This window comes from Arabidopsis lyrata (genome assembly GCF_000004255.2).
Source record: "Arabidopsis lyrata subsp. lyrata unplaced genomic scaffold ARALYscaffold_4, whole genome shotgun sequence".
In the NCBI taxonomy this organism is placed as follows: Eukaryota; Viridiplantae; Streptophyta; class Magnoliopsida; order Brassicales; family Brassicaceae; genus Arabidopsis; species Arabidopsis lyrata.
The window spans coordinates 3,266,116-3,277,755 of NW_003302552.1; the positions used below are offsets into that span (position 1 = coordinate 3,266,116).

Here is an 11,640-nt window from a genome sequence, read left to right on the forward strand (position 1 = left end):
CTTGTTTCCTTTTTTTTCCTCCAAAAGTATTTCCATTTTTCAATTTTCTCACTATATCGGAGAGTAAATTGGTTCCCGGTTTAAGCTCACCATACCGAATCTGTAATAATGTCTTATGAATATCCTTCAAGTCTGTCAATCTCCTCTGTTTTATCCTCTGCATCGAGTTTTTTTGCATGAACTGTAATTGGGCCTGGGCTTTTAACTGAAACTCAGCCCATCTTCTTGCCGCTTAACCCATTTGCAATCTTAAACCGAAGACTAACCACGAGATTGAACCAATCCTCAACAATGTGAAAACCATCATGACAATTTTAGTGTGCTCTTCTTCTCTGTGAGAGTGTGAATTTGGTGTTCTTAAGCTCCCGATGCTGCTGCTGCGTCGCCTTCTGAGTTTTTTGTGGGAGGAATCAACCGAGATAGCTCAGAAGATCGTATGGAGCTTCCATCTCCCCTTGAGTGTTCACTAAAATTGAAAATCCCAGGATCTGTTCCAACCTTGATGAACATGCTTGACTGCCAGATCCTCCCTCTGGGCTTTCAATACAGAATTATAGGTTGGGATCCTGAAGAACAGACAACAGTTTTTCTTCCGCTAAACAAGGATGGAAGAGAATTCGTTGTGCTTCTCAACTACTCTTACCTTTTACTGGCATTAACAAGTGCTGAAATGAGGTGGAAGTTGGTTATGGACGTCCCAAATACATCATGCACGGAGTTAGTCACTTTTCGAGGCAGATTTTATGCAGCCTTTCTTCACGGGGAGGTTTGCGTTATCGATCCTTGTTCGCTGGAAGCGGCTAGCCTGATGCCGTCTGAGCCTCTGTGCTCAAGCAATTATCTGATTCCATCTGGCAATGATGAACTTTTTTTGGTTGAGGTTATCGTTCCTATGGGATTAACTTTCAATCGGTTCAAATGTAGAGTGAGTAGGCTAGATGAGAAAGCTGGAAAATGGGTTGTGGTCAGAGATTTGGGAGACCGTGTATTCTTTATTGGTGGACAGTTTGGAAATGTCTGCTGCTCGTCTAAGGAGCTTCCTGATGGTTGTGGTGTGAGTGGAAACTCAATTTTGTTCACCTTTGGGCCACGCAATGTAACTTGCACCTATAAATATGGAGTACATACAGGAAACGAGGAAGACGACCTCAACTGGTGGAGATGCGTAAGTGAGAATCGTGTGACGATCTTCTACATTAAGCCAGAAAATCTCACTTTGGATACCGAAGACATCTGATGATTTTTGGTAAAGATAGTGTGTCAGTCGGGATTCAAATCTTAAATCCTTGTTGTGTATGGAAATGGTCATCTCATGAACTCTATCTTGGTATCAATCGTGTCAGTCGTACTGGCTGTGTACTGGTCATGTGTTTGACAAAAAGTTTCCACTTTTGCCAAGGTTTTTAAAAGATGTCTATTTTCTCGATCTGCAGCAGATGCACAATAGCCTTTGACCTACATCGTCTTCTCTGTTTTAAACTGCCCGTTAATGTTGTTTTAGAAGAATTCTTTCTTTTGTATCTCTCTACCAACTGCAGGCAGAGTGACACAAATGACAATTTCTATCATCTTCTGTCTCTGTCACTTATAGAGTTCTAAACTTGTGTAATCCAAAGTTTTAGTACAGAGTCTTCTTCCCTCTTTTGGTACGAAATTGAATAATCTATTTGCTTATTGAATTCTGGAATTGGATTCGATTCTCTCATTTCAACATCTGCTGGCAAATCTTGTTCTTGATAGTTACTTTTCTCTATTCATGTTTTTTTCCTTCAGATTTCTGGAATAGCAGCTATCAGCAAAACATGGCACCGAAAAAGAAGACACCAACCATGGTTTGGGTACGGATTCTTGTTCTCCTTTTGGTACAGATATCGAAAAAGTTATAATTTTTACCGAAATCTTGAACTGGATTTGATTCCCTGTTTCAATAGCTAGAGGAATCGGGGAAATCCTGAAGCAAATCCGAGAAAATGTAACATGGCAAAACCTGCAAAGGACAAGAACAAATCGCTACTGGACTGCTCTCCTCTCCTCGAAGAGCTCCCGCAAAGTCCTGATTGTGTAACAACTCTTTTCCTCCCTGAGTTTACTACTTAATTTATTGGCATAAGTAAGAGTTTGAGTTCGGAAATTTGATTTGAATCTTTGTTTTCATGTTTGTTGGCAGATGTAGTTTGGTGTTTGTCTGGTTAAAAACATCTTCCTTTGTATACCTGAGACATCTGCTGGCTTTAAAAAAAAAAAGAAAAGTTCCTTATGATTTCAGGTAAAGATCTTGTGATTTCTGATGTTATAGAGATATTCTAGGTCTAATTTCTAAACCTTGTTGTCCTTATGGAAATGGTTGTCTCATGAATTCTCACAGTTGTGTGTGGTTTTCTAAATAAGTCGGCTTGTTGTATAATGATCTCCTTCAAACCAGGAACCACAACTTCTGATTAGTTTTTTTTCCTTAACTTTTGCTACTTTGTGGGTTTTTTTTTCAACTTGAACGATGTACATTACAATTCATTGGTGGAGAGGTGACTTGTGGACTGTGTTGATAGCTTCACACGCAAATCTCTGCAGAAACAAGACGAGACTTGTCTCAGTGAAATTCCACTTCTCTCCATGCGATGAAAAAAGTAGTTATTTTTTTTACCTCAAAGTGGGATTTCATAGTGCACAAGTCTTACTCTGAAACCAAGTCCATTAATAAATACAGAAACCAAGAAGACAACAATAAATATATAAACTATTTCTGATTTGACAATAACCAAAAAAATAACCAAAGCTCTCGAGCTCCAAGGAGAGTTTACCAATATAAACAGTCTCTTCATCAAATTACTCTGAACTTGATGAAATGTTGTGTTCCCTACATTAGAAACTGAAAGATTTAGGCATTTTGAGAATGGCAAAGCAACATTTCTTCAAGCCTCTTCTTCCCGGATTCCACAGTCACTTGGTACACTCTTTCACCCTTCTTCTTTTTCTGTCTTTGTCTCTCTGAGAAGCTCATTGAGAATAAATGGGTCTGTTTTTTTTGTTTGCATGTTGCTTCAGACAATTCCTGTGGCTTTCTTCTTGAAGAATATAGAAGGAAGACATGAGCAGAAGACGGCGGAGCTGAGATCAGACGCGTCAAAGATAACTTGGGAAGTGAAGATTGATGGACAGAGACTCACTGACGGTTGGAAAGAGTTTGCTCTCTCGCATGATCTTCGAATCGGTGACATTGTGGTGTTTAGACAAGAGAGAGATATGTGTTTCCACGTTACAATGTTGGGACCTAGTTGTTGTGAGATTCAATATGGTTCGTGTTTAGACAACAAGAACAACCTCGGTGAGTTGTGTTCTTTCGTCTTTCGAACTCTATCCATCTATATAAGTTTTAACTAATACTAGTTGGATTTGCTCTCTTCGATTTCAGGGAAGATTCAAAGGAAGAAGAATCCAAGAAGAGAAACAGAGTCTTCGTCACTAGATCCTTCTTGTTTTGTGGCTAATGTCACGGTTTCGAGTCTACGCGATGACAGACTGGTATTCTACTCTTAATTTGAACCCCAAAAGAAACTCTCGTTCTAGGGTCTGAAATAGATCAAATTCTTGTTGTATTGTCATGTTTTTATAGAATCTTCCAAGAAGTTTTGTGAGGGAAAATGGTCTAGACACAAGATGTGGAGAGATTGTTCTGATGAATGAAAAGGGCAGAACATGGACTTTAGATTTGAAAGGAAACAAATCATACAGAACTACTTACATCAAACAAGGATGGAGAAGTTTCTGTCATGCCAATGGACTTAGAGCTGGAAGTATCTTCACTTTTAAACTGATCCAAAAAGGAAAAACTCCGGTTCTACGTTTGTCCCCCAAAGAGCCAGAGGAACAAGCTAATGAAGTGTCCCTTTCCCCAGAACTGGAAAGCGATGAAGATACCAACCTTGGTAAGTTTTGTTTTGTCTCTCTCTCTATAATACTTGACATTCAAGAATCAGTTTCACTATTACCACTTGGATTTATTCCTGTCATTTTCAGGGAAGATTCAAAGGAGGAAGAAAAGGAAGAAGAATCCAAGTAGAGATATAGAGTCTTCTTCACTAGATCCATCTTGTTTTGTGGCTCATATTACGCGTTCGAGTCTACGTTATGACATACTGGTATTCTACTCTTCATTTGAACCCAAAATATCTCTTAAACTAGACCAAATTCATGTTGTATTGTAATGAATTTCCAGTATCTTCCAAAGCGTTTTATGAGGGAAAATGGTCTAGATACAAGATGTGGAGAGATGATTTTGATGAACGAAAAGGGCAGATCATGGGCTTTAGATTTGAAACGAAAGAACTCATGCGGAACTACTTACATCAAACGAGGATGGAGAAGTTTCTGTCGTGCCAATGGACTTAGAGCTGGAAGTTTCTATACTTTCAAACTGATCCAAAATGAAAGAACTCTGGTTCTACGTTTGGTCCCCAAAGAGCCAGAAGAAGAAGAAGAAAAAGCCAATGTAGAGTCTCTTTCCACAGAACCGAGTGATGAAGAGAGCAGCCAAGATGAGAAGAGCTCACAAGAATGTTCAAAAACAATGGAAAAGAAGAGTATATTGATACAGAAAGCTTCATCTTCAGCTTCCCAAAGCCGATTCGTGACCGTAACTCTTACACTTTACAACGTCAGCTTATCTAGACTGGTTAGTTTCACCACTGAGCCATTTTCTCTTTACAGCCTTATCGATTCTGAACTCTAGTCTCCGTTGTTTGAATCTTTCTCAGACTCTTCCCATACCTTTCACAAAGGTGAATGGCATACAAAATGCAAAGAAGATGAGTTTCTTGGATAAACATGGCGTGAAATGGTCTACGAGTCTGAGGTTTGAACAGGACCGTCAGAGAATGAGATTGGTAGGAGGCTGGAAAGAGTTTTGCGATGCGAACGGTGTGAAGATTGGAGAATCGATCATGTTGGAGCTAGTTTTGGAAGCAGACAAAAGCTTTGTTCTTAAGTTCTGCTCCAAGGTAATGCAAGAGATCAAATGAAATAGTTTCTGAGGTTATTGAAATACAAGAATACTGGTTAAAGCTTTTGTTTGATATCTCAGTTTTCTGTTCTTCCTACTAGTTTACTAGAAGCTCCATGCATGCTTTGTCTAAATGCTTATGGTCAATGTTCTTTTTGAGTGTTGTTGAATGTTGTGTAATAATTTCAATATTTCTATCGTCTACTCTGTTCTAGTTACATTGAGAGAGCCTGTGACAGCTCATATGGTCACTTCACTTTCTTTTATTTTTGAGCTAAGCAAATAGATATGTTTTTTTTTTTTTTTTTTTGACTTCTGCAAATAGATATGTTTATTTGACCTATTATGTAACTAATAAGTCTTATAAAGCTGAATCATAAGTATGGAAATTCTGACAAGGTCAATCATTCAATGATTTGATTTTTTTGTAAGAAACTTACAGAAACACTTTCACGGTTTCGCCTGGCATCTTAGGCTATAATCTCTGAAATCAGATGACTCCTTCCATACATCTCCGGATATAATCTGTTTCCATTACAAATTGTGCTTTGGTTTGTACTACATTTGAATTTTAATCCGGATAGGAACCGGATAATCCCATTTTCTCACGAATATCCTACATATGATTCGAGCCTAGTTAATAATTGCTAGGGATGGGCACAAGACGAATACCCGCTATTTTATAGATACTTGTTACTTGACTTGTCTTGTACTAGTAATAAAAATTTATACTTATATTTGGCTTGTTGAAAACAAGTACCTGTAATTCCAACTATTTGCTAAAAAATGATTGCCTAATTGCGAGGTACTTGTCTTATTTTATTACTTGCAAGTATTTGCGAGTTATTTCCAAATAACACTTTTGAATTACTTGCATACTTTTTGGTTATTTTTTTATGTTTTTTATTTACTTAAAAATTACTTTACTTTTGACCTAAATTTTAAATATGTTTTTAACACTAATAAAATACGAAATATGTCTATATAATATAGTAAAATAATAACGAGTAACTGGTCAAACAAGCTGGGTATTTTTTTTTTTTTTTAATTACTTGTTACTTGGCTTGTATATGCAAATATCTAAATTATATTACTTATTATCTGTTTTGACAACAACGGATACTTGTTTTTGCTAGAAAATTTGGTGGGAAAATTTTTGGCAGAAAAATTCATATTTTTATTTTGTTGACTTGACTATTTTTCAAATAAGGATAAGATGATCATTAAAGATTAAAAGATGGCAAATTTAAAAATAGGTAAAATAATGGAGTATTTTTGAAAAAGGATCTAAAAAATGACATTTCTAACAATTCTTAAACAAAATACCACATTTTAATATGTCTATGTGTATCTTCCTAGTTCGTTGGACTGATTGTGAAACCAAAGAAATCCATTTTTTGCGTCTGTTTAGCTTTATGGTCTTCCCTCATGGTTTTTTTTTTTTTTTTCTGAGTAGTTGTACTAGTGTTTGGTTCAAGGGATTTTTGTCTAATGTGCTATATACTGTAGCAAAACTTATAGAAATTGCCACAAAACATTTATCTTTCCAAATGTGTCATAATGGTGAACAAGACTTTGAACCAAAAATTTTTGGTAGACAAGAAATATTGTCCACCTTTGAAACAACAGATTGAAAAGATATTTGGTGGACAAAAAATCGTGTCTACCTTTGAAACAACAAACTTTTGTTGGATAAGAATTCGAAATGACATACAAAAATTTGGGTAGAGAAGAAATGTTGTCTACCATTATGGCACATTTAGAAAGATTTATGTTTTGTGACATTTTTGCTAAGTTTTTTAACAGTAAGTGACACATTAGTTAGATTTCTCTTGATTCAATGTAAACAAACTAGACGGTATGCAAAAACACTATTCCTACGTAACATATTAGAAATAGAAAAAAAGGTGGAAAACTAATAAAACTAGATTGAATAAAAATAAAAATTTCTAATTTGGGGAAAAAGAATGTCAATCCTGTGCATCATCTCTTTTTTTTTGGTCATCTGGAATTTTTATTAATACGTAGATAAAAATAAATTTTGAAATATTTTAAGAGCCTGCGGAAAAAGAAGAATCTCGGCAGCTGTTTTTGATAATTGAATTTACATACTCTTGTGTGATAAAATTAAGATATTTATATAGATATATATTTGAAAATGTTATGGACAATTTATAATGACTCATCAAAACGTTAATATTTCAAGATATGTCAAAATAAAATTTAATTTATATATAAAATGTAAAGAAATTAATTAATGGTTATATTTTATCACTTTCTTATTGCATCTTGCTAACCTTTTTTAACATTCTATAAAAAGTTTAACATTCACACAGAAAATGTGAATATTTTTTTTCAGAACGGTCAAAACGATATGGTCTGGTCTTGACTTGGTCACACACTCACACTCGTCAGTTATTTGTTAGAGGAAGTAAACGCAAGAATCGCTCCATCAACGGCTCCTTCCGGATTTTAAAAACTGACCATTTCGTAAAATAACTTGTCTGACTTTTTACTTTTTAGTTTTTAGGCTTTTTGGTACGTTACTGAAAGTTTTATTTCGTAAGAGAACTGCATTTTGTAACTCTGTTTTCAATATCTGTTGGGTAATCGTGTTTAGAAAATAAGATTATAGTTAATTTGAATCAGTTCTAAGTTACATCATCATCATCATCCATGAAGCCAGACTGGTCTCTTTTACCGGAGGAGCTCCTGCCCATTGTCTCCAAGAATGTGGAGGACTGTTTCGATGTTGTTCATGCTCGCTCTGTTTGCAATTCGTGGCGATCTACGTTTCCCTTTCCTTCTTGCCTATTACGCCCAAGTTACTCTCTTCCTACTTTCGACGAGTTCACTCTCGAAAGCAAAGACTTGTGCACCCTCGAGAAGGTCCCTTTGTTCGTCTTTAGAGTCAAAACTCCTGCTTCTTCTACGTCGCCTTTTGAGTATTTTCTGGGAGGCATAGGCCGAGATGATCGTATGGATCTTCCATCTCCCCTTCAATGTTCAGTGAAAGTGGAGATCCCAGGATATGATTCAACCTTGATGAACATGCTAGACTGCCAGATCCTTTCTCTAGGCCATCAGTATAGATTAATCGGTTGGAAACCTAAAGATTACAGAGGCGTGGCTTTTCTTCCGCTAAAAAAGAAGGGAAGAGAAGGGGAATTCGTTGTGATTCTCAATTAAATTAACGTATTGATGGTCTTAACAAGTGCGGAAATGAAGTGGAAGCGGCTTGAGAACGTCCCATATGCTATATGCTCGGATTTAGTCACTTTTAGAGGAAGATTTTACGCATCCTTTCTTAGCAGAAATACTTTCCTTATCGATCCTTATTCGCTGGAGGTGACTCTCCTGATGCCCTCACCTTAGAAGCCACTAAACTATCTGGTTGCATTTGGCAATGATGAACTTTTCCTTGTTGAGGTAACCATCCCAAATTTTGATGTAATAGATTTTAGCCGGTTCACATGTATAGTGAGTAGGATAGATGAGGAGGGTGGTAAATGGGTTGAGGTCACCGACTTGGGAAACCGTGTCTTCTTTATTGGACACTTTGGAAATGTCTCTTGCTCGGCTAAGGAACTTCCTGATGGTTGTGGTCTGAGTGGGAACTCAATTTTGTTCACCAATGAGCCAATTTATGCCTATAAATATGGAGTAAATACATTCTATTGGTTTTCTTTTAATTATATCACAAACAAACTTTAAACTTTGCTTTGATTGTAGGGACTTTGTGATCTCTCTTGTTACCCATTGTTTGGGAGTTTGTGTCTTGTGTCACGGCGATAATGCTGAAGGCTAGATCATTTAGTATTCAAGTCTTAATATTATTTTGTTCTAAACTATTTCCCACAACTTTTTCAACACCACACAACCATGTCTCTGTAAATATGTGCGGCTGTGTTCTTGGTATCACACGGTCATGTGTTTGACCGAAGTTTTTAATTTTGCAAAAAGTTTTTAAAGAAGTATGTTTATTACACAAATTGAAACTTTAAATCTTTATACATAATTTGCCTCTGACCCATCTTTCATGGCTACAAGCTTGAAAGATTATACATAATTTGCCTCTGTCTATCTCTTATTTATGCCTTGGAGCCAAAGTTGTTGAGCCACACAGGAGATGAAAACAGCTTCAGGAGACTTTGATAAGTTGAAGTTCCCTGAATATTACAGGGCATGTCTACGTAAGTTCTTGTCTTATCCAGATCATGCATGTAATTTTTCACTCCTAATCTTTTAAAAGTCAAAATCTCAGTTTTTACTTTTCAGCTGATTGAATATTCAAATAATTCTCATAAATCTACAAAAGAGTGAAAGACGGCTATTAATTTTTAAAATGCTTTAGGAACCGTCTATAAATTTTATAGTATCCATATAGTGAATAGAAGTAGTACTTATGTTGGAGATAAAAAAAAGTGATTATTTCTGCTTCAATACATACCTATTAATGGAGGATAATTATGGTTTCATATTTTTAATTCCACATCGAACTTCCTCTTATGCCAATAATTCACTTCTTCATCTTCCATTATATTTTTTTTTGCTAAACTGTTAATATCATTAGAAAAATGAAACTGTTTGACTATTACATAGTAAAGCCAGAAACTAAGAAATCTTGGCAAAAAGAATAAAAACAAGATTTCAGAATTGGGAAGGCACACATATTGAGCTTAGGTTAACCATAGCTGCATCAAATCGCGAAAACGCTTCCGATGCCGGCGAGCCATAATAGTGTTTCGAATATCCCTGTTGATAAGATTGAAAATAGCACCTGAGGAGATATTGGACTGATTGTGGATCACATTGTTTCGCTGCTTCCATTATATTACAATGCTATTGTATACTCTAATGTATGTTTGAGATCTAATGTAGTTACAGAGGCGTGGCTTTTCTTCCGCTAAAAAAGAAGGGAAGAGAAGGGGAATTCGTTGTGATTCTCAATTAAATTAACGTTTTGATGGTGTTAACAAGTGCGGAAATGAAGTGGAAGCGGCTTGAGAACGTCCCATATGCTATATGTTCGGATTTAGTCACTTTTAGAGGAAGATTTTACGCATCCTTTCTTAGCAGAAATACTTTCCTTATCGATCCTTATTCACTGGAGGTGACTCTCCTGATGCCCTCACCTCAGAAGCCACTAAACTATCGGGTTGCATTTGGCAATGATGAACTTTTCCTTGTTGAGGTAACCATCCCAAATTTTGATGTAATAGATTTTAGCCGGTTCACATGTATAGTGAGTAGGCTAGATGAGGAGGGTGGTAAATGGGTTGAGGTCACCGATTTGGGAAACCATGTCTTCTTTATTGGACACTTTGGAAATGTCTCTTGCTCGGCTAAGGAACTTCCTGATGGTTGTGGTCTGAGTGGGAACTCAATTTTGTTCACCAATGAGCCAATTTATGCCTATAAATATGGAGTAAATACATTCTATTGGTTTTCTTTTAATTATATCACAAACAAACTTTAAACTTTGCTTTGATTGTAGGGACTTTGTGATCTCTCTTGTAACCCATTGTTTGGGAGTTTGTGTCTTGTGTCACGGCGATAATGCTGAAGGCTAGATCATTTAGTATTCAAGTCTTAATATTATTTTGTTCTAAACTATTTCCCACAACTTTTTCAACACCACACAACCATGTCTCTGTAAATATGTGCGGCTGTGTTCTTGGTATCACACGGTCATGTGTTTGACCGAAGTTTTTAATTTTGCAAAAAGTTTTTAAAGAAGTATGTTTATTACACAAATTGAAACTTTAAATCTTTATACATAATTTGCCTCTGACCCATCTTTCATGGCTACAAGCTTGAAAGATTATACATAATTTGCCTCTGTCTATCTCTTATTTATGCCTTGGAGCCAAAGTTGTTGAGCCACACAGGAGATGAAAACAGCTTCAGGAGACTTTGATAAGTTGAAGTTCCCTGAATATTACAGGGCATGTCTACGTAAGTTCTTGTCTTATCCAGATCATGCATGTAATTTTTCACTCCTAATCTTTTAAAAGTCAAAATCTCAGTTTTTACTTTTCAGCTGATTGAATATTCAAATAATTCTCATAAATCTACAAAAGAGTGAAAGACGGCTATTAATTTTTAAAATGCTTTAGGAACCGTCTATAAATTTTATAGTATCCATATAGTGAGTAGAAGTAGTACTTATGTTGGAGATAAAAAAAAGTGATTATTTCTGCTTCAATACATACCTATTAATGGAGGATAATTATGGTTTCATATTTTTAATTCCACATCGAACTTCCTCTTATGCCAATAATTCACTTCTTCATCTTCCATTATATTTTTTTTTGCTAAACTGTTAATATCATTAGAAAAATGAAACTGTTTGACTGTTACATAGTAAAGCCAGAAACTAAGAAATCTTGGCAAAAAGAATAAATACAAGATTTCAGAATTGGGAAGGCACACATATTGAGCTTAGGTTAACCATAGCTGCATCAAATCGCGAAAACGCTTCCGATGCCGGCGAGCCGTGATAGTGTTTCGAATATCCCTGTTGATAAGATTGAAAATAGCACCTGAGGAGATATTGGACTGATTGTGGATCACATTGTTTCGCTGCTTCCATTATATTACAATGCTATTGTATACTCTAATGTATGTTTGAGATCTAATGT

General features: G+C 36.0%; 3 protein-coding genes across 4 annotated transcripts; all 3 read left to right on the forward strand.

Moving 5' to 3' along the window:
* The first annotated feature begins 108 nt into the window (after positions 1-108).
* LOC9316688 (F-box/kelch-repeat protein At1g64840) lies at positions 109-2,404 on the forward strand. Its single transcript, XM_021027862.1, has 5 exons — positions 109-130; positions 363-1,246; positions 1,774-1,838; positions 1,932-2,061; positions 2,168-2,404. The coding sequence occupies exons 1-2, from the start codon at positions 109-111 to the stop codon at positions 1,235-1,237; spliced, it is 897 nt and encodes a 298-aa protein (XP_020883521.1). The 3' UTR covers positions 1,238-1,246; positions 1,774-1,838; positions 1,932-2,061; positions 2,168-2,404.
* Positions 2,405-2,850: 446 nt separating this feature from the next.
* Positions 2,851-5,347, forward strand: LOC9314849 (B3 domain-containing protein REM14). Of its 2 annotated transcripts, none has more exons than XM_021029706.1 (7): positions 2,851-2,944; positions 3,043-3,322; positions 3,410-3,519; positions 3,611-3,923; positions 4,015-4,136; positions 4,214-4,669; positions 4,752-5,347. In XM_021029706.1, exons 1-7 carry the CDS (start codon positions 2,891-2,893, stop codon positions 5,013-5,015), a joined length of 1,599 nt encoding a protein of 532 aa, XP_020885365.1. In that variant the 5' UTR covers positions 2,851-2,890; the 3' UTR covers positions 5,016-5,347. The 2 variants fall into 2 exon arrangements, with proteins under 2 accessions (XP_020885365.1, XP_020885366.1); XM_021029707.1 differs by having other exon boundaries at positions 3,043-3,292.
* A 2,017-nt stretch (positions 5,348-7,364) lies between these two features.
* On the forward strand, positions 7,365-8,907 carry LOC9314850 (F-box/kelch-repeat protein At1g64840). Its single transcript, XM_021029503.1, has one exon. It carries the CDS (start codon positions 7,673-7,675, stop codon positions 8,183-8,185), a length of 513 nt encoding a protein of 170 aa, XP_020885162.1. The 5' UTR covers positions 7,365-7,672; the 3' UTR covers positions 8,186-8,907.
* The last annotated feature ends 2,733 nt before the right edge of the window (positions 8,908-11,640 follow it).